At 39.0% G+C, this 22,097-nt stretch overlaps 1 protein-coding gene across 4 annotated transcripts in view; it reads left to right on the top strand.

Moving 5' to 3' along the window:
• PLD5 (phospholipase D family member 5) overlaps nucleotides 1-9,718 on the top strand; it is an 85,901-nt gene extending 76,183 nt beyond the window's left edge. For all 4 annotated transcript variants that reach the window (XM_081188109.1, XM_081188110.1, XM_081188111.1 and 1 more), the window contains 5 exons: nucleotides 1,054-1,251; nucleotides 4,061-4,200; nucleotides 5,947-6,112; nucleotides 7,519-7,633; nucleotides 7,983-9,718. In XM_081188109.1, the coding sequence (XP_081044235.1) occupies nucleotides 1,054-1,251; nucleotides 4,061-4,200; nucleotides 5,947-6,112; nucleotides 7,519-7,633; nucleotides 7,983-8,215 (852 nt within the window). In that variant the 3' untranslated portion in view covers nucleotides 8,216-9,718. The remainder of the gene's footprint in view (nucleotides 1-1,053; nucleotides 1,252-4,060; nucleotides 4,201-5,946; nucleotides 6,113-7,518; nucleotides 7,634-7,982) is intronic.
• Nucleotides 9,719-22,097: the final 12,379 nt, after the last annotated feature.

Below are 22,097 nucleotides of genomic sequence, written 5' to 3'. Positions count from 1 at the left end.
CTGGTCCTGAATAGGGTAACTGTGCCCCTGAAGGACCAGGTGCGCAGCCTGGGAGTCATTTTGGACTCACAGCTGTCCATGGAGGTGCAGGTCAATTCTGTATCCAGGGCAGCTGTCTACCAACTCCACCCGGTACGCAGGCTGAGGCCCTACCTGCCCATGGACTGTCTTGCCAGAGTGGTGCATGCTCTAGTTATCTCCTGCTTGGACCACTGCAATGCACTCTACGTGGGGCTACCTTTGAAGGTGACTCGGAAACTACAACTAATCCAGAATGCGGCAGCTAGACTGGTGACTGGGGGCGGCCACTGAGACCACATAACACTGGTCTTGAAAGACCTACATTGGCTCCCAGTACGTTTCTGAGCACAATTCAAAGTGCTGGTGTTGACCTTTAAAGCCCTAAACGGCCTCGGCCCAGTATACCTGAAGGAGCGTCTCCACCCCCATCGTTCTGCCCAGACGCTGAGGTCCAGTGCTGAGGGCCTTCTGGCGGTTCCATCACTGCGAGAAGCAAAGCTACAGGGAACCAGGCAGAGGGCCTTCTCGGTAGTGGCGCCCGCCCTGTGGAACGCCCTCCCATCAGATGTCAAAGCGATAAACAACTACCTGACATTCAGAAGACATCTTAAGGCAGCCCTGTAAGTTTGTAATGTGTGATATTTTAGTGTATTTTTTGTTTCTATGGAAGCCGCCCAGAGTGGCTGGGGAAACCCAGCCAGATGGGTGGGGTATAAATAATAAATAATAATAATAATAATAATAATAATAATAATAATAATAATAATAATAATAATAATTATTATTATTATTATTATTATTAACACATTATCAATGTGTTAGCCATTCAGAAGAATACTTACAATATTAACAATATGTTTGAAACTTCTTTACAGTAAGGTGCTGGCCTAATAATGCATTTATTTCGCACAGGGGCAATCACACTTGAGACTATCTACTCAGAGTAATGAACTTCTGACCAAATTATGTTGACCAGTTGAGATATTTTTGCTGGGCAATGTGCTCTCAATTATATGCACTTCTCCTTCACAGATGAAAGAGCTTGGAGTCATTGTATACAACTGCAGCTGCCTGGTGTTAGACTTACAAAAGATATTTGCCTTGTACAGCTCACTAAAATCCAAGAGCAAAATCCCACCTCTTTGGTCTAAGAGACTGTATGCAGTATATGGCACTGAAAATAAACTGGCCCTTGAGTTGAATGAAACCAAATCAGAAGTCTTTGTTTCGGTGAGTCGCGTTTGTGTTGGTTTGCTTTGGTTTTGTGTGCTTGTGCTCTTTGTTTATTATATTCTTTTTAGACAGGTTGAGGTGTTAAAGCCCTATGTAAGTTCAGGTTGAATTAATATTTTCACATTTCCTCTTAAATAACATCTGACTGGCTCCCATCAACGCCTTAGAACTTGGCTGCCACTGATCTCTGACACAGTCTATATTTTTATTATTTAGAAGCTGTCCACAATTCCAATCCACAGCTGCCTTGCTAAAATGTGCTTAAGAAGAATGAAATGTGTGATGTGTAACACATAAACTAACCACTTCCTGCTCTCTTCAGAACCCATTTAACATTTTTTATAGCTTCAAAGAAGACTACAACCCAATGATTCAGGCATGGGGAAAGAGTATTAAAAACCTCATGGCCACAGGTTAGCCACACTGATTTAAATATATTTATTTATTTAATTATTTATCTATCTATCAATGACTGCTCCAATAGTCTCCCAGTGGCCAATTTTTTGTGGTACACCAGATTTGTCATTTAAAAAATGAAAATTATTTTAATTCATTTTTTAGTTATTCTAGTTTATTGATCCCATTGGTACCTACTGTTATACAGACGGTTTTTAAATTTGTCCATTTCAAAAACATTTTTTTTAGTTTTTTTATGAAAACCTAATTGAGGTTTTTTTAAAAAAAATTTAAAGTTTTGGACCACTCTTGCAAGTACAAAAAGCATATTGTAACCTCCTAAGACCTCCCAAATTGTTCTTGCCTACTTCTACACTTTTGCCATTCCCACTTTAACATGTGGCACCTGATTGAGCATGGGTCAAAATGACCCTCAGCTTGAAAAAGCTTACCAGCCCTGATTTAAATGAAGGCAATTTCATTCAGTGATTTAAATCAGCAAGAAAAGAGACCTATCCACCTGAACAAAAACATGTCACATGCAACTTCCGTTACAGATCCCTTATAACCTCTCTTTTATTAGTTCTTAAGCAAGTAGAACCTGCAAAAATATGGTGTCTGGAGTGTTTCTGTCCCAGCCAGTCAGCAGTACCTTTTCTAGAATACTACATACAATCCCCACCCCACCCAGTTTTCTATTTCCCCCTCCAGTCAGTCAGCAGTCCACATCTCCTGAGAATGCTCAGTCATCATCAAAACCTGATGATGTCCACCCACCCACCTACAAAGGGCTTGTCCCCTGAAGAGTTGTTTTGTATTTCTGCAAGTTCAAGCCTGCTGATATCACCCTCCCATGTGAGGATGGTGCTATTGTGGCTGCATAAGTACAGTAGTACCTTGGAAGTAACAGCCTAGTTCTCAAATGTTTTGGCTCCCAAATGATCGAAAGCAGGAAGTGACTGTTCTGGTTTTCAAACGTTCTTTTGGAAGCTGAACATCCAACGGGGCTTCTGTGGCTTCCGATTGGCTGCAGGAACTTCCTGCAGTCAATCAGAAGCCGCAATTTGGTTTTCAAACGTTTTGGAAGTCAAACGGACTTCTGGAATGGATTCCGTTCGACTTCCAAGGTACGACTGTATCCACATGTAGTATTACAGAGCTATAGACTTGGAAGGAGCCACGAGGATCCTCTAGCCCAGGCATCCCCAAACTCGGCCCTCCAGATGATTTGGGACTACAACTCCCATCATCCCTACCTAACAGGACCAGTGGTCAGGGATGATGGGAATTGTAGTCCCCAAAACATCTGAAGGGCCGAGTTTGGGGAATCTCTCACCTAACATGGGGCTAAGAAGTTTGCTGTTAATATACAGGACAGCTCGTAGCCGTCAGAGAACACATTTCTGGATAAAAAACCCACCAACAGTGTGCATACATTATCATGTGGTAAAGAATGCCAGCAAGAGTATTTTACCTTGTATGTCTTGACTACCTCTTTCTCCTTTTTATGCTTTGTGCCTGCAATTTTAAGTCTGGGTGCTCTATCTTCAGCAACCATTGTGGTATAGTTGCTAAGCAACAGAAAATCATCTCTCTGATAAACACAAAAGAACATGTACTTTCTGTGTAAGGTCGTGGAAGCTGCTGACTGCTTTTCAGTATTAATGACTTTACTGTTTGAATTATTTATTATTGCATTATTATCGCACAGACAGCCAGGGTGTAACAGTGATATAGCTATGGCACACACCACACATGCCAGACTGGGTATAATTTTTGCAGACAAGGAAGAAAGGAAATGGAATAGAACCTAAAAAAAAAGTAACGCAATGGAAAATGTAACATAAGCATTGAAGGCTTAGCTTGCCAGTTGCATTAAGCCAACAATAAATTTTTCAAGTTTCATAGAACAATGGCTTTCAACAGCAACAACTATCATTATCTTGCTCAACATGTACCTGCAGATATAGATGGTTAGCCCTAATTTGAAAAAATATGGGTTTTGACAGTGGTTTGGTTGCAGTAGCTTCTGTGCAGGAATGTCAGGAAGTAACATGTTGTTTTAGCACTTTAAAAAATTAGGATACACATGCTGGCTCTTTATGGGGGTCTGTTTAAAATGTAAGGAATACAAAAAAATCTATTAGGTCTTTTGCTGGGTCTACTTGATCCTACATTTCAGTATCAGAGATAAGGGTTGTATTCATATTTGAAAAGGTTGGGCTGATTCCTATGGCACATCAGACAGTAACTTCCTCAGATTAATTTGGATGTAACTGCTAAACTTTTTTTAAAAAAATGAGGAAGTGTAATAGCATTTGTATTAATTCTACACCGAAGAAATATGAAAAAGTAAATCCTATCCTTTGTACAACTTCTGATATAAATTTCAGCCTTTTTATCTTCACAGAATTCTCCCAAACTCCTATGCCCTAAGGACAGGGTTTTGGATGTTGATGCTATCTATAGTGTTGTTGATAATGCACAGCAATTTGTGTACATAGCCGTTATGGATTATCTGCCTATTATCAACATCACAAATCAAACAAGGTTGGTGAATACCAGAAATCTACATTTATCTGACAGTGTACCAAGAGATAAAAACTGTTGCTTCTGAAATCGACAGCTATTTAGAGATTTCCATGGGGCAGTTCTTCTCTTGGATGTCAATGAGTTTGCAAATATAAAATCTAGAGCAAATATCAAATCTAGAGCAGGGAGTGATATAAATGTAATTGTAACAAATCATGTCTGCTCCTGAACAGAAATTGCTCAAATAGCATACTAGTTGAGAAGAGCACAATCATTTATTAGCTATGGGTCTCTTAACATTAAACAAACAAATAAATAAATAGAAGATGATAGTTGAGCATCTCCAATACTTATCCACAGAAGACATGCAAATGTTTTCTTTTTGATTAGCTCACCAGACTGCCAAAATGTTCCACTGCCAGAGAAAAATAGGTAACATGCCATTTGACATGCTGTTTACTTCCCAAGCTTAAGTTCTCAATTAAGTGTTTTTTCCTAACATGTTACTCATTTAAAATGGACAACTGGATTTTAAGCTTCCAACAGTTTATAAGTTTTTAATCCTAGCAATGCATGTACCATAATCTCCCCATCACAACCTGCCTATTAATAGTGACCACCTGGGGAAGAAGGATTTATTTTTCCATGTTGCGTGTGTAGTCCTTACATAAGGGCTATCTGCTCCCTGCAGGCACCATGAAAAACTGTGGAGCCCTATGAACCACCAGCCTCTATTCCCCCATTTCCGTGCTTACGCACCTTCTTATATTATAGCTATGGAGATATATATATTGGCAGTGGTGCCCTCCCCATGGAATGCCCTCCCAGCAGATGTTAAGGAGACAAAGGACTACAAACATTTTATAAGACTTCTGATGACAGCCCTGTATTGGGAAATTTTCAGCGTTTGACGTTTTATTATATTTTAATATTTTGCTGGAAGCTGCCCAGAGTAGCTGGGGAAACCCAGCCAGATGGGCGGGGTATAAATAATAAAATTATATATATATCCCCTAAAAATTGGAGAGGGATTTTACTAGTGACTCTGCTCTACCCATACCCTGAGGTCATCTTGGAAGCTCTTCTCCCTGTGCCTTCTCAATCAGAAGTTTGGAGGTTGTCATAAGTGCTTTTTCAGTGGTGGCACTCGGCTACGGAGTTCTCTCCCTAGCAAAGCCCACCTAACAACCACATTGCTATCTTTTTTTGTGCCAAGTTAAGACTTTTTTTCTTTTCTTTCAGGTCTTTTAAGATCTGGTTTTAAGTTCCTATGGTATAGTAGTTTTAATCTATATATTTGGTGGCTACATAGATTATTTTATTGTGCTGGTTTTCAATTTCAGTTTTCACACTGGTTGTTTCTTAAGCTCATTGTGGTTTTTCTGTACTATGGTTTTATTGATACATTTTTATTCTGTTTTTATTCGTATGACACCTAGACAATTTATTTTATGAGATTCTCATAAATAAATAAACGAAATACTAATTATCAGTTGGAAAGTTCCTTGCCAACCCTTTCAGTCCCTGGTATCTTACCACCTAGAGAGTTCCTAATGGCAGTTCTATATGATGCAGCTGGTGAATTATCCTTCTTGAGTTCTAGTCCTCTGGCCAGTCATATAATGCAGAACTCTGTATTCTGCTAACAGCTGCACCACAGTAGACACAGCTGGATGAAGTTCTTGTTTTCTTTAGTTTTCCTTGAGTTAGCAAATCCTTCTTCTCTAAAAATTATGTAAATAACATTGGATGCTCTTTCCCTAGGTATTGGCCATATTTGGATGGAAAGATAAGAGAAGCTCTGATTTTACGCAATATTAAAGTACGACTCCTCATAAGTTTATCAAAAGACACAAATCCACTCACATTTAACTTTGTTTCATCTCTTAAAGCAATTTGCACCGAAGTTTCTGGCTGTAGGTTAAAAGTTGTAAGTATTCCTCATGTTGTCTCTTATAAACCTAAAACAATTTCCAAGTAAATTTGTTCAGCTGCCTAGTGAGGACTCCATGTTTGACTTCAAATAACTGAATTACATTTTGAAGCGGATTATTAAAGTGTAACACAGTGTCTTCTTTTCTGTCAACATAAAAGAATAGCAGACTAGTGCCAAATACCTCTGTCTAACAATGGGCAATCTCACCCATTCAATGCACCTTCTCTGCTTAGATTGCACTTAAGTTTTCGTATTGACAATTCCATACTCTGTGGCTCCGATATGTGGCTCTTTTCATTAATGCTGATAATATAAATTGCTCTGAAGAACAGCATATCGCTGAAAAGTATTGGGTTCACAAGTATTTCTTGGCTCCAGAAATGTTCTGTGCATCTTTTACACCTTTTGTCTTAATTACATGAAGGGAGAAGCTTCCTCAGAACCTAGCTTCCTTTCTGCGTAATACACACATGCTTCATTCAGACATAATGCTACTTGATATGAATGCCCCTTGGACTTGTTGCTTTCCCACTCTCCTCATCTAGCATAGCCACAAGGAGGAAATTAGAAGCTTTCAATTCTGTTTTTAATTAACTGCACTTATGACTGAAACCAGTCAAACCGTGATTAGGGTTAACTATGACTGAGGGAAACAAGCCGTCTTCAAACCACAGTTTATGAAGATACTTTCCCCTCAGATAGTTAAGTCTAGCCACAGTTTTGGGTGCAGAATGAGACAAGTGTTGTACATTTTCCAGCGTATTAAATGCCAGTGTGTGACCACCATAAAACAATTTTCTCTATAGCTTAGGGGTGCCGAGAATAAAGAACATTGACTGAACAAAAATCTTGCAAGTGGCAGCCTACCAATGTATTTAAACCATTTATCCATTTATATTTTTTCTTCTTTCACATCTGTATTCAGAATGCCTGGTACAACCCAGAAGAGCAGTGAGCTAGGAGTGGGATATCGCAAGCCAGAAGGGTGTATGGGTATTCTGTTTGTCAGTAGTCAGCACACATTCTGGGTTTACCTGCAGCTGTACACCTGCAGAATGCTGATGCTGATAGTTTTCTGCCTTTGTCACTGCCTTCAGGTGTTTCCCAGGTAATCCCCCTTCCGTATAGGTCATTACTTACTTAATTACATGTAGGCAATTAGACACCAGGCTTTTGAAAGCAACCTGTTAGTTTCTTTGGAAATCTTCCAGAATGCAATCAGCAAAGGTATAGGAAACGTGTCATTTCCCATAAAATCCTTTTAAACTGAGTTTAGTTCATGATCTTTTTTTATTCTATAATTTCACTTTTTCAAAACCGGTATGTTATCATCTTTAAGTTTTCCTTCTGCAGTGCAAACAACACATTCTCTTTCACTATCTTGATATTCTTTAATGCAGAAATTCTTTGACCTTGAAGAAGAAAGTGCTTGTTATTTTAAGGAACAGAAGAACTCTTCCCTTCCTAAACTAAATCGCAACAAATATGTGGTGACTGACACAGCAGCTTATATTGGTAAGTAAAGAATTGAATAATCTGATTCCAGGCTGTTGTTTGTACATACGGTACAAATCTAAAATAACAACTGATTGCACAATTAAGAATTAGATAAACTTCGGCTTGTTGGTAAATGTTAAATGCAAAAAATCAGAAATATATAACAGTATCCATCACCCTCTCACCCTACTTGTGAGTCATTGAAAACCTCATGTAGGAAAGTAAGGTCAAGCTACTTTTAGCATAGTGACATGCCTAAAGGAAAGCATTTCAATGGAGAAAGGTGAGATTAAGAGCAATGGCTCTTCTAGAGAAAGCTTACACCCAATGTTACCATATCCTTGTATGTGCTTTCATTTATTTGCAGGTAATTTTGACTGGGTTGGGACCTATTTTAATCGTAATGCTGGAGCTGGCCTTGTCATCAACCAAACAGACACAGGAAACAAGACCAGCATCATCAAGCAACTCAAAGCTGTGTTTGAAAGGGATTGGTATTCAAATTATGCTAAAAGTTCGACCACAAAAATTCCAAACTGTTTAAGCTTCAAACATAACAAAGCAGCAGCAAATAAGACTGCCCAAAGCAATGTGAATTGAAGCCTGTTCTGCTATTCACTGCAACTAATGGAGAAATAGAATGGGACTGATACGGATCTCCCCTTTCATATTTACAGACAATAGACTTTTTAAACAAAGCAAAAGAAAATTTATAGGAAAAAGCACACTTATATAAAATGTTCTTTAAACTATATTCTCTATACTGAATTATTTACAAATATTAGATTTGTTACTGCTAAAACTGAATGTCATTTCTGCTTTATTGTTGGTCTGGAGGTATCACATTTAAATTTAAAAGCATGCTTTGATACTTTGGTTTTAGAATTATTCCTACCTCTCTTTCTGATTAGCATAAACAAGGCAAGTTTGATTACTAAACAAAATTCTTAGATTGGTTGATATTAAAGTACAGATTTTACCCGAAGGAAAAGATACAGGTATAAGCAAGCTTTTTATGATATATCTCCATTATGTGACCATCCTGAAGCAATTTTTTTGTTTCAGCATTATTGACCTGATTTATCCCACTATGCCCAGTCCAAATGTATTAAAATTTATCTATTTTCTTGCTTTGCTCCAGTCATGATGCAAAGGGCACAAGTGAATCAACTTTAACTGTTCAGTCAATGGGATACTAGACCAACTAACTCTGATTTCTGACAAATATTTTATTATGATTCTCTTGCTTCATCACTGTAAGTAGGTATGTTAAAAATATTATTTTTTTGTTTTATTTTTTTACATTGGGCAACAATAGTGCGTATGTAATTTTCTTCTTCAAAGTAGCATATTTGTCAATTTGGGGGTAATGATTACCATTCGACTAAAGTAAACATGTAACTTTGTTTCTGTAGAACTAATATGTACCAGCATTCCTTTGGTTCACCTGCTTTGTTTTTCATGAAATAGGGCTATTTCAAACAGAGCCCATGCATGGAGGCTTCCCAAAGGTCTTGATAGAGTCCTGTTTCCTGCCCTCTCTGCCTACCCTGGCAGTGCAACAGATCATAACAGAGAAAATGAGACATTTGAGCATGTCTCCATTCTCCCTGTTACTTCTGCTCTCTCTGCCTATTGCAAATTGCTTATGTTTGGAGCATGAATAATCCGCATGGTGCGGATGATGGATTGCTGGACAGAGATATGAGAAACGTGCACAGACCTCCTAGTGTCAAGCTGTCTTTGTACATACTCATCTGCATACATAGGTAGCTGGTATGAAGTTGTTGCAATCGTAGTGCAAATGGACTGTGCTCATGAAGTTTTGACGCACATCTGAAATGGCAGCTTTTGGAAAAAGCTTGTAATGGGATACTGATTGAAATCAATTTGATTAAACAGATTTTGCCTACAGTCACTGGAGATTCTATTAGCAAAGAAGCGTTGTGGATTCACCCATAAAATGGTGACCCCAGTGTGAGATGTTTCACTATTTAAAAAGTCCTCTTTTTACCATTTAGGTTACCTGGGGGAGGGGGTCCAAATGATTACAATTTTATTTTCTTCCAGGTAAATGTTTTTAGCCTCAAGTTCTAGGCATCACTTTGGCAAGTTCTAGGCATATTTTTCCCTTTAAACAACAGATTTATTTCCTAATATCCAATGCCATCAATGATGCCATTAATAAGTAGCAGTTTGTAATATATCACAATTTGACCTATAGAATTTCTGATTCTAAGAATCCAGTTCAGTTTTGAAATCATAGATTGTGTCAATCCTGACAAGATAGTTAAAATCTCTATCTATACATACATCTGTTCACTTCTAGTATTGAAATGCATAGCTTACAATGTAGATGGTAGCCCATGGTAATCATTTTAGCACAATTTCTCAGAGCAGATTCCCACTGCAAAAGTTGGACCAAAATTAATCTGTGTGACTCTCTCATCAAGTATCAGCTAGTGCCAGCAAGTCCAAACGTGCAATATTCTTATTGTGGGAAGAAAATATGAAGCATTATGACCCACGTCATGGGGTAAATAACAAAAGAATCAGTCACATGCCTGGATTCAAAATGCAGGTTTAATCTCACTTTCCAGCAGAAGAGAGCCCCCAGCAGTTTGAATTCACAAAAGTCAAGCAACAGTATAGCATTAGTAATCTAGGTTGTTGGACCCTTTTATCACATTTAGTCCACTTGCAAACAGCACTCCACTCTTTTTACTCCCCTTGCAATGACCACACACTCTTAAGTAACTTTAAAATTCTTTACTTACAAAAGTTCCAAGGGTCAGATTTATGTATTTATCCAAGCAGCAGCAAGTGCAACATAGGCAGAATACTCTTTGGTACAAAATACAGAAAGATAGCTTCAAACATGTGTTCTAAGTTTGGAGCTTGCTCAGGCATGTCTTCCTTGGTCAGTTACATGGCATAAGGGAGAGGGAATAGAGATGGCTTCACTTTCTTTCTAATCAAAGAAGAAGGTGTGTGACCTAGCTGAGCCTAATAATCCAGCTCTATGTCTTAACCCACTCATGCATAGTTACATTTGACTGCAATTTCCCACACTTATGCCAATGGTTCCAGGCCAAGGTTGCCAGTGTTTCAGCTGTGCATTTGGGTGGTTTGTTTAGTGTTTTTCATACTTTATCTACTTGAATGGTGTTTGCTAAATGGCTTTATCAATAGTAATGCTGCCGTGAGACTAACGGGCATAAACACACCCAAGTGTAATAATTGTAAGCTACAATCCTAAAAGCAATTATCCATGCCTGTGCTCCATCAATTTTTAAGGAATCTGTATGTGTGTAGGACTGCAGCCACATACAAATCTCTGGGCACTTAAATGCACAATGAACCTCTGGTGCATTCAGTTACCCACACTCATATCAGCAGGACCAACTGCATTGTGTACACATTCATTTTCAATGAACACAGAAACCAGGCAGAGCTCTCAAGTGCTGAGCAGAATGCTGGATGTGAGAAACAGTGTTAGAATTGTAGCAACTCCAGTGTAATAAAGGTTTTGTTGATACAGCATGTTGTCCAAACCACAGAGCATCCTTGGCAGTAAAAAAGAATAGGGAAATGAAAATATATTTGATTTCAAAGACAGTCAACAAACCATCATTTATTTCAGATGACCTTAGATGAAAAGTCACAATCACAATCCTGCTCACAGTTTTCTAGTATATAAAAGGCTGCATGATAATAACTTGAGACTACTGGTGGGGTTTTGCATTAATGATCTTGCAAGCAGAATCCCATCAATGCACTCCCACCCAAGCCTTCTAATTGCTGCTGGGAATTCTGGTGTGTTCTGTCATATTGCAATACTGATTTCCAAAAAAATCCGCTTTATTCTTAAATCAATATAAGCTATAACTGTTGCTTGCTAGAAATGCATGCCTTCCAACATGTCGCAATGGAAAACCAGAAGCCCAACTTCCGGGGCTGCAGTTGTAACATGAGTCTTGTGACTCGCATGAGACCACAGCCCTGAAAAAAAAGCTGGGGGGGGGGGCCAGGATCGCAGCAGCCAAAATGTGACTCCATTTTTAACATGCTTGGAGATCAATGTATGGTGCCAATATAAATAGCTTTATGTCAGGGTTTGTGTGCCTCTAGCTCCAATGTCTTCCCCATATAATCTGCAGTAATGCAAGCTGAATAGCTGCAATGTGCTGTGCGTGGGGACTACCTTTAGAGAGTCATCAGAAATATCATTTGGGGCCCAAAACGCTGCAACAAGGATGTTAGTGCTTGCCATGGGATGATGATAACACCTATACCGATGCAGCCACACTAACTGCTGATTCATTTCCAGGCACAATTCAAAGTGTTGGTGATGACCTTTAAAGCTCTAAATGGCTTGGTTGCAGGGTTCCCGAGGGACTGTTTCCTTGCATTTAAGCATGCCTGCTCCTTGACTGGAGAGGTATTTTCCATTCCCATCTGTTGCTGAGACATAATTGGTAAGGCCTTATTGGTGAGCGGGCCCAGATGAGAAATAACTTACCCAATGAGATCTCCCTTACTGTTTTCCACTGACTGGCTAAAACAGCAGGCATTTGTTCTGGTAGGCAGCTGTATTTTGATATAGATCTAACAATTTCTTGTTTCCTGCTATCATTAATCAAAACACTTGTCCACTCTTGGGAACAGCTGCTTCCTGCCATGTTTGGTGTATTTATAATACAACTATTTTGGGTTGTATTGAGAATGAATAAAAAAAATGGGAATAGATAACACATAATTTTGCATTAAGACTGCGACCTTATGCAAACTTACCTGCAAGTAAGCACCATTTAATTGAGTGGCACTTTCTATTGAGTAGACATGTACAGGATTGCACTGCAAAGCTTATAATTACGGTTTCTAAGCATGCAATAGTACTGATGTACGACTGCATTTATCTTCAAAGATTATTGTACTTTTACAACTCGATCTGACAGTTCTGAAGCACTGAACAGATCAATAATTTTGTTGGCTTCTCTTCTTTCCTAAAACTTTAATCATTTCCACTACTTTCCTTTGGATTATTTCCACTTTTTTAAGCATCTGTCTTCGAATATGGAGCCTAATATGGAGAAGGTGTTTCTCCAAGCAATATCTTACATGTGCCAAACAAGCAGAAGGAGACTATTAATTCCTTTGTCTTGAATCCGATTCTTTTGGCATTGTAGCCCAAAACTGTGCTTATATTTTGTTCCACAGCGTCATGCTGATTAATGTTTAGTTCATCTGCTGTGACGCCTTAAATCCTCAGCAGAGCTAATATGCAGCTAGATATACCGGGTAATTACAAAAATCATTAAGTGGCCATGTTCATCCATTAGAAAAATCCAAATGGCACAGTTTGACAATACCTTTATCTGGACTTACTAAATTTCACAAAATACTGTGCATAATGCAAAATACTGTCTTTTAGTGCTCCAAAACGCTCATTCGGGCTGTATGTTAAATAAGTAGAGGAAAAGCTGGGCATGATGTTGGAATGCAAAAGTCTGTCGTTTTTTACAGACTTTGCAAGTTTGTAAGATAACATGGGAGGTGTTGCTTACACTGAATTAGGTTAGTCTCAATTAGGTACAAAACCAAGTAGATTTCAGGTTGCACAAGGACTGCTGTTCTCACTATTTCTGTCTTCAACCAAACAGAGCACAGTAATTCCTTTCTAAATTTGTGGATGTGTTGAGTCTGCAAATTCATTTTGCCACTCTTATTTATCTGTTTCAGTAGAACTTTGATAACTCTTTCCTTTCCAAGATCTAGCTCACAATAGAGTTCCGCAGATATCAGATTGGTCCTTAGTTCCAGTTACTCCAAAATTTGATTTTAGCATATTGTCCAAAATATATAATTGAGAATGATTTATAGGAGAAGTAAAGAAGTAAAGGAATTTCATGATACTTCAGAGAATAATGTAAATCTCTTCAGAAAATGAGAGAAAAGCCCATTCCCACCGCTTCTTTCTTCCTTATTTATTGTTTTCGGTGCTGCCATTAGATAATGTACCAGATATTCAAACTGCACCAAAATGCTTCCCTTCATTAAGTGATCTGATCACATGTCTTGACGCTTTCTGGGGATATTGCTTTGGCTGCCTTTGGGCAGAAAATGTCATTTATAAATATTAATAAGATAATAAATAAGACCAAGAATTCTGAGTGCAGCTTCTTATATTAGAAGGCATCCACCTTATTCAAACTGATAAATACATGGCTGCGAAGGCAGAATCTCACTGAATCACCAATTACTCGATCATTCGTGATATTCTGCTGACAGTGTTATTTATTTTATTATGAGCATCTAATAAAATTCTCAGGGTGGTTTACAATAAAATTCCATAGAAAATGCACTTTAAGCAAAATATTTATAAATATGTGTAAAGCAATAACTAATACGCCTCTTTAAAGCTGAAGCAGCATAAAAATAGCAAAGCAGATAATAGATTAAAAATGGGGGGGGGTTAACTTGGTCCCAAAACAATGACGTTGGTGAGTTTCTCTTGGGAGAGCATTTCATAACCGAGGCACTACCCTGAAAAGTCACCCTCAGTGGTAGCCACCTGCATTATCTCAGATGGCAGGACCAGCTGTAGAAGGTCTTAAGCTTCAGGAAGATACATATATAAACAAATACTGCATCAAATATTGTAGTCCTAAGCTGCAAAGGGCTATAAAGTTTGAAACCAATACTTTGGATTGTCCTGGAAATGAACTTGGTACTAAGAAGTCATCTGAACTCCCCAAACCATCCTACTGTGCTGTCACCCAAACATATGCAACGTGGCAGCTTTGTATGATGTCACTACGCACCAAAATATTGACAGTGCTGCTGCAAGTGAAACCACGGATCCTGGTGATTCCATCTTGTCCTTTATTGCCAATGAAAACATGAGACCAGACCATCCTGACTGCAGACCTTGGTCATGTCTACAGTGACCCAAGACCAGACAGACAATTAGCCTGTCTGCCCAATTTTTACATCATTGTTAGTGGAGGAAGTCTTAAGGCTAGGTCCAGGAATAATTTCACAGGGTTTTTGCATGGCATGAACAGCATCTTCTTTTCGAAGAGTTAGCACACATTCTGTGGTGTCGCTTAGCCTGCCTCTCAAATTTCTCTTTCCCTTGCTGGAGCCATGCATGCCTGCTTCTTTAGATGGATTACAAATACGTGCCTATCGCTGAGTTCAGCAGTTGATTCTTTTTGGCTTCCATATTTATGCGCCTTTATCTTATAATATACCTCTGTGGATGGAGAAGGATCTAACCTATGCATTAACATAGGAATCAATGACAGATTTGAGCCTTATGAGCCTTATGAAGTGTAAGCAAGCTAGACACCTGAGCTCCCACACCCAGCTGATTTAGATAGGGGATCTTCTGGTTGCTCAGAAACAGGTGCCTTGTCAATATAGTTGTGCATTGTTAGAAACATATTTGCTTCTGTTCCATCTGAAATTCAATTTCTCCTTCTGCTGTCTCCTACCTTTGGGCTAGAACTACTTCTAGATTGTCTAGATTGTCACTATTTTGTAGAATGAATTCATCCATATACTGGCAAATTTAGGTTGGTCAATAAACAACAGATATTGTTTAAGAGCCACACAAACTGTAAAAATCAAATCAGTTAACAGGTACAGTGGTACCTCAGGTTAAGTACTTAATTTGTTCCGGAGGTCTGTACTTAACCTGAAACTGTTCTTAACCTGAAGCACCACTTTAGCTAATGGGGCCTCCTGCTGCCGCCGCACCGCCGGAGCACGATTTCTGTTCTCATCCTGAAGCAAAGTTCTTAACCCAAGGTAATATATCTGGGTTAGCGGAGTCTGTAACCTGAAGCGTATGTAACCTGAGGTACCACTGTACTCATTCTAGCTTGGGTTTGGGTTGCAGCCTGACCTGGTATGTTTTAAAAGCTTTTTGTACTTCTGCTTCTATGTTTTGCATAGAAATAATTCTGTTTAAATTTTGTTTCCTGTTTTTCATTTGTGAGAGTTTCTGCTTCTGTTCAGAAGAGTTTGGTGGTTCTGTTCTGGCTGCACACAAAAGTTGTCAGAAATCCTGTAATGGTTAACCATTTGGACTGAAGCCCAAACTGCTTTGGTCCAAACCACTCAGGCGCCAAAAGCCTATTCTCATCCTCCCTGTCTTTCTTTCTTTCTATTCCAGCTAATGGGTTTTAGGTAGAGTTTGCTTTCTGGGGTACTATTGTAGCATTTGCTGTAAAACAATGGAGTCTCACAGAACCCCGTCTTGTGAGTTAACTTGGCAACATCATATTCTGTTACTCCTTGGAAGTAACTAAGAACTTCCTGGCCAATATATAGCGAACATCCATATTTGCTACTCCATAGATACAATTGGAATTTAGAATAAAGCTTCCCATTGACTTCTGAAGTCAGGATGTATTAAGGGAATTACCGTAACATGTATTACTGTACACTGCTTCTTTACTTTCACTGCAAAGCAGTCTATAAATCTGCAAAAAAAAGTCACTTAAAGACTGTGTTAAGTATTAAGCAGTATAAAAATATCTGAAATGAAATTTAAAATACTGTAATTTTCAGTAAGAGATTCCATTGGAAACTTTCAAATTTCAAAGTTCAGAGGCTACTGTGAGCACATACAGGAACATCCAAGTGCATTATGAGGAACCTCCAGACAGAATTGCTTTCTTTATTATATTTCTTCTACAGGAATTTTTGGGACCAGTCGAGTAAATTAGAGCCCAAATACTTTCCTGTCAATGCCTTATTTTAAGTAGACTGGAACTCATTTGGTACCTCCTTGAATTAATATAAGGCTGACTGCATGTTTCATGCATTTGAGATTAATTCCTTCATTGCAAATATATGGGTCAACAATTTCTTAAAGGGCAGGCATTTAATGGAATTTTAATCTAAACAAATTCATAGAAGGATGAATTTTTTTCATCTGTTCCATTCAACAAACTTTAATGTACATGTCATATTTTATAATTGCCACTTTTCTGAATTTTCTCACAATCTTTAATAAGCAATTTCTAATTCTTGCTATTTCATAGAAGCAATACCAACCGTTCCCTCTAAAACCTAAATCACAATTTTTCAACACCTGGGAACTTAAAAAAGAAAGAAAAAAAGAGTGTGTTCCCCTCCTGCTCATTTTCTCTTCTGTGATATTGACCAACCTTATTACATGTGCTCCTTCAGGCAAAAAACACATGCAAACTCATGCACTGATTGAAGAAAAAAAAAAGACAATGTCTGTCTGTGAGGTTTCAGATATATCTGGAATTGTTTTTGCTTGTTTAAGTGCTGTCACAGCTACCACAATTTAGAAGCTTAATATATGTGTTATCTTGGCAAGCAGAGAAGGCAATCCTATCTCCCAATGTTGATGGTTTGGGGATAGAATACAATATTGCACAGGACTGCTTCCTGTGCCCAGGACGATTGAAATTCCTCACTGACAGTAACAAACAAATCTGAAACAGAACAGCTGGCAAGGTTTGAGATGTGGCGATGAACCTGCTGTTCCTCTCCTCACTATAACCCCACTTAGAATAGCTCTGTTACCCATTTTCTTACTTCATCATTAAGACACAACAAATATCATAGGAATCAAAGAACAGGTTTACCTGGCTGCTCTATTTTCCCCATCAAATTACAGTGAGATTCATGTGAAGTTAGACTGTCTATAAAGACAGCCAATGAGTGATGAATTCTGACACCATCATCCTTTTGATGGGTTGGAAAATCTTCTTTGCTAAACTAGGAAAGTATGGTGTGGGTGGGTGGTTTTTTTTAATAACCCAGGAAACTTGTGATTTGCCACAACAACTCCAATACAAACAAATAAGACAAAGAGGTTGGGGGATGCTGTTCCCCCCACCCCTAAATTACTATTTGAAAATCATGCATAGAATTTACAGGGGGGAGTAGTGTTTTGTATAGCACCATAAAATGGATGTCTGTTACTTTATGCATTCTTCTGACATAAAAGAGCAGAGATGCTTAAGCTCTCTTTGAAAACTGCATGGCTAGCTTATGCAGTAACTTGATGTGATAAGATACTGTGTTGTTTTCTAAGACTGTAATGTGTAGTTTGGACATGTAGCTAGAATCAGGGTTTAAGAGTTGTGGGCATGCTGCTGGCTACCTGCAGTATCAAGCATTCCCGGGTTCCTTTTAACCTGGATCTGCAACAACCACAACACCGAGAACACCTAGAGAGGCTGATGGAAATTCACAAGAGGGAGTTATGAAAAAGCATGCATTATTTTGCAATTTGCTTTCAGTCCCTAAATTCTAGTTCTTTTTATGTCTGAACTATAAGCCTAAGAAAAACACAGTGAATATTTTATTTACTTGAGGCAAGCCTTACAGAGTCTCCAAGCAGGAGTCATTTGCATTGCTTAGACCTGTTGCATAGATCTGTTTTCTAGTGCACACGATAAATGAAATTTGCCACTGCAAAGTATTTTTAATTACCTCTTTTTTATTTGAGCAATCAATGTGCTGTGATTGGGGGGAAATCGAAACACAGGGCAATTGCTGCATGCTTATATAACATTAGTTTTGTTATGATATAACTTTTATGAATGCCTATGCACTGTAAATGCTTTAATACTAGAATACTGAATGTTTTGTACCCCTTTTTTGTAATTATGCTCTATTTATTGCATGGTTCTTTTCATTGTTCTGTTGTCCCCATAAAGTACAACCAAGGAACATGTGGTATTTTATAACATACAAAGTTCAATGTCAACTTAATCCATTACAAGACATGGTTGCACCAAGACATTTTAAAGAAACAAAACATGGTAGGAAATGGGCTTCCTACCAACAATGGGCTTGGTTCACAGCAATACATGAGTCCGTGATCTATGTGTCTGTAACATTGTTGATTTTGTATAAATGGGACTAGAGGCCTTATCGGATCCTGGAGACACTTGCATAATCCAGTAGGGCTGTACAGGAATTAGTGTTTGCAAAATCAAAAGGGTAATCTGCAAGAAGGTGTGATCTGTTTGGATAAAACCTGTATATCAGATACATTGGCGCAAGGCCACTTTGTCTGATATAAGAGATAAGAAGAATAAGCAATATCCTTAGTTGTTGTCATAGACATTGCCACACAGCAAGTGGTAACTATTTTGCCTGACATATGCAACTGTGCATAGTATTATCAGGAAGAAATGTAGTAGAAATAGGTCTACTATAGATCTGCAAAAATTATTCCATTCCATTTATATTGCAAAATAGATAATTCCAAACAGAAATATTTCATTTGGTAAGACACTCTTGAACATGTGAGGCTTTTTCTTTATGAATAATAATTCTCGGGGATCCGAACAGCTGCTTCAGTTCATGTTCAGTGAAAATTTTGGTAACTTTTTCCTTGAACAGCAGAGTACAGTGGAACCTCGGGTTGCGAACGTGACTCATGCGAGAGGCACGTTTGCAACCCGCAGCGCCGCGTCTGCACACACGTGGGTCATGAGTCAGTGCTTCTGTGCATGCGCAAAGCACGATTTAGCGCTTCTGCACATGTGCGAGTGCCAAAACCCGGAAGTAACCCGTTCCAGTACTTCTGGGTTTGGTGCGGTGCGCAACCCGAAAACACATAACCTGACGCGTCTGTAACCTGAGGTACCACTGTACTGTTAAGAGCTTAGGGATGCTTCTAAAGCAATGTAACACTCAGCAAAGCAGCTCTTGGAGAAGAAATATCTTGATTGTCCCTTTGGAATCTCAGAACAGGTTTTCATGCATCTCTGGATCCTACTGTATTTCTTACCTTTATAACACATTTATCCTGATCAAGTTTGAAAAATGTGTAAACACAAACAGGTTTCTCTAAAATGAACTTCCTTACCACCAGAGTGAAAAGTGCAATTTGAGGGGAGGGGCAAAGACTCTGTACCTAATGACAAGATATATGTTAGGTGTTGTTCCACTGCATGGCGCCCATCACAGAATGGGGAGGCAGAAGGAGGGAATGGACTATCCATCTATTTTGGGTCTAAAAGATTATCAAAGCAAAGGGCATGGAGTGTCCTTCTTCACTCCAGGTGCCTTGGATCAGGGCCAGGGGGTGCAATCATCACTCCACTGAAGTTACAGTGGTGAAAACTGGTTGTGAACTGGGCCCATTGTTTACAGTGTTACTAAACGTAACCAAAGATCATTTGAACAAAAATTGGAATACCAAAGGGTTGGATTGATCCAGAAATGGCTTTTTATTGTATTGATAGCTTTCATATCTGAAAAATCACTGAGTGAGGTGGCCAGAAAATTGGTGTTGAAATTTTTGAAAGAGGGCTGGTAATATATTTATACTGCTGCAAACTAAGTTACCAATGAAATAACACTAAATCAAAGTGTTGTGTATTGAATTGATTTCAAGCTGTGTAAGAGTTGATTTTCATGCCGGTACTATTGACTTCTTTTTCCATCGCTTTGATATCCAAGAATACCTGATATTCCATAGAATGTATTCCACCCAGCATTTTGTTCAGGCCTCTGTTTTATTTTCAAAAAGCAAGTTTTCATGCCGAGCAGAATAACTTTCTCTTTACTTCACAGAAATAAAATAAACGTGTTTCAGTACATTGCGGTGCCTCTTATTTTGGTGCAAAATTAGGGCAGCCTGCCTGCCAATGGCATGAGCTCCCCTGGTCTTTGTTCTGGTCCAAAGGGACTGTTCAGTCTGGTGAACAAATGCATATGATTTGATGGGAAATCCCACCAAGAACTGCTGTTCTCGTCCCAGACTGAAATAGAAATGAAAGAGAGAGGGGAGAGAGAGACACAGAGAGAGAGACTGTCCCCTGTGGTGATGGCAAAATGTTATTTGTAGATTTGTTCATTTTTTATTATTTTAAATGGAGCTAGGATCGACTGCAGGTCCCTGTACTATGCAGTGCAGTGCAGATTCTGGATTTTTTGCTATGTAGCGTATGAAACAGCCCCTGCTTTGTAGCAGGCTCTGCACAACCTTCCCCCTGGATCTCTCAGCTGATCTTCTCTTCCACTGAATCTGAGATTTTTAGATAGTGGTAAAGGATATGTTTTCACATACAGATTTAGTTGCCACAGAATACTGAGTATCTGTTAGTAGGGAGAGGCGGAAAAGAGGGAGGTGGGGATGAAATTAAGGAAGCTAACAGAGATTGTGGCTGGGTTGCCAGAATCTTCACATGAGTCTTTCACACTATGACATTTTACGGCAAGTCTCACTAGTGCATACTAAGAACAGGTAACACGTAAAGGAGACAAGAGAAGGAGCTTGACAGAGCCGATGACTGGCAAGTGATTCAGGAGGCTGTTTCCATACGGACCTGTGGGACCATGCAGACCCCTTGAAATTCGTACTTTGTGGGATATTTACTGCAAAGCACAGAAAAGGGCTCTTCCTTACACTTGCTTGTTGGTGTCCTGCAAAAGTATCCCTTTGACATTTTCCCCTTTTACCATCAATTCTCCAGACAAGACAACGGATAGAAATGAATTGCTTTATTTCAGCCACTTGGTTCCATGCAGTTGAGTTTTCATCAACCCCACCTACTTGCTTATACAAATTATGTTTCTTGGCTTCCTCAACACTACTGTTAATGCTCTTGGCAACAAAAAGCTGGATCCAATACAACTGGCTTTTTTTTTGCCTGTTCATTAAAAGGGCAGCTCATTAAAAATTACATAATGAACACCAGTCATAAGTCATACACTTGACCTGCAAAAACACTGTGTGCAAATTGTCTGCCACATTGGCAAAAGAGAGCAATTCAAATATCCCAGACAACCCACTGGTGAGAAATCAGTTGGGGGCATTTGTACTCTTACAAGGCAATCCTGTGCATGTCTACTCAGAAGCAACTCCCAGTGAGTTCAGCGGGATTTACTCCCAGGAAAAACATGCATAGGATAACAGCCTTAATTCTCTCAGTATTGAGTGTTGCCAGATTAAGGCCACAGACTCAATCTCTCCTCTTTCTCCAGCAGTACTTCCTTTCGCCTACCCTGAACCTACAGGAAATAAACTCCTGCATAGTTATTTGTTTTAAGCATTTCATCCTGTCTTTCCACATATGCACCCAAGGCAGCTTATTAAGTGTAAAGCAAATCTATACTATACCTATAGCCTAATTACTATTTTCTTGCTGCGTAAAAGCATACTTTATTCCCCATACTGCAGTCAGTAGTGCAGTTGCTAGTTAACTGATGGAATCCACACCCTGGGGCATTTTATTATACAAGAAGTTCCAGCTGTTTCAGAGGTGGCATTCGATATTTTTTACTTAAATTGGTTTTTATGACATGCTTGTAAGCAGAGGATGTCAAGACCTCCTGAATCTTGAGTAAAAGTCTGCTGGCAGTGAATGCAGTTGGGGGGGAGAGGGGAATCGTCCACCAGAAACTGCACGATGATAAAACTCCCTCAAGTAACGGCTGTTAATGATTAGAGGCTCACTTGGGCATGAAATTA

This window comes from Podarcis bocagei (assembly GCF_964188305.1).
Source record: "Podarcis bocagei genome assembly, chromosome: 3".
Taxonomy (NCBI): Eukaryota; Metazoa; Chordata; class Lepidosauria; order Squamata; family Lacertidae; genus Podarcis; species Podarcis bocagei.
This window is presented reverse-complemented; position numbering and strand designations above follow the sequence as displayed.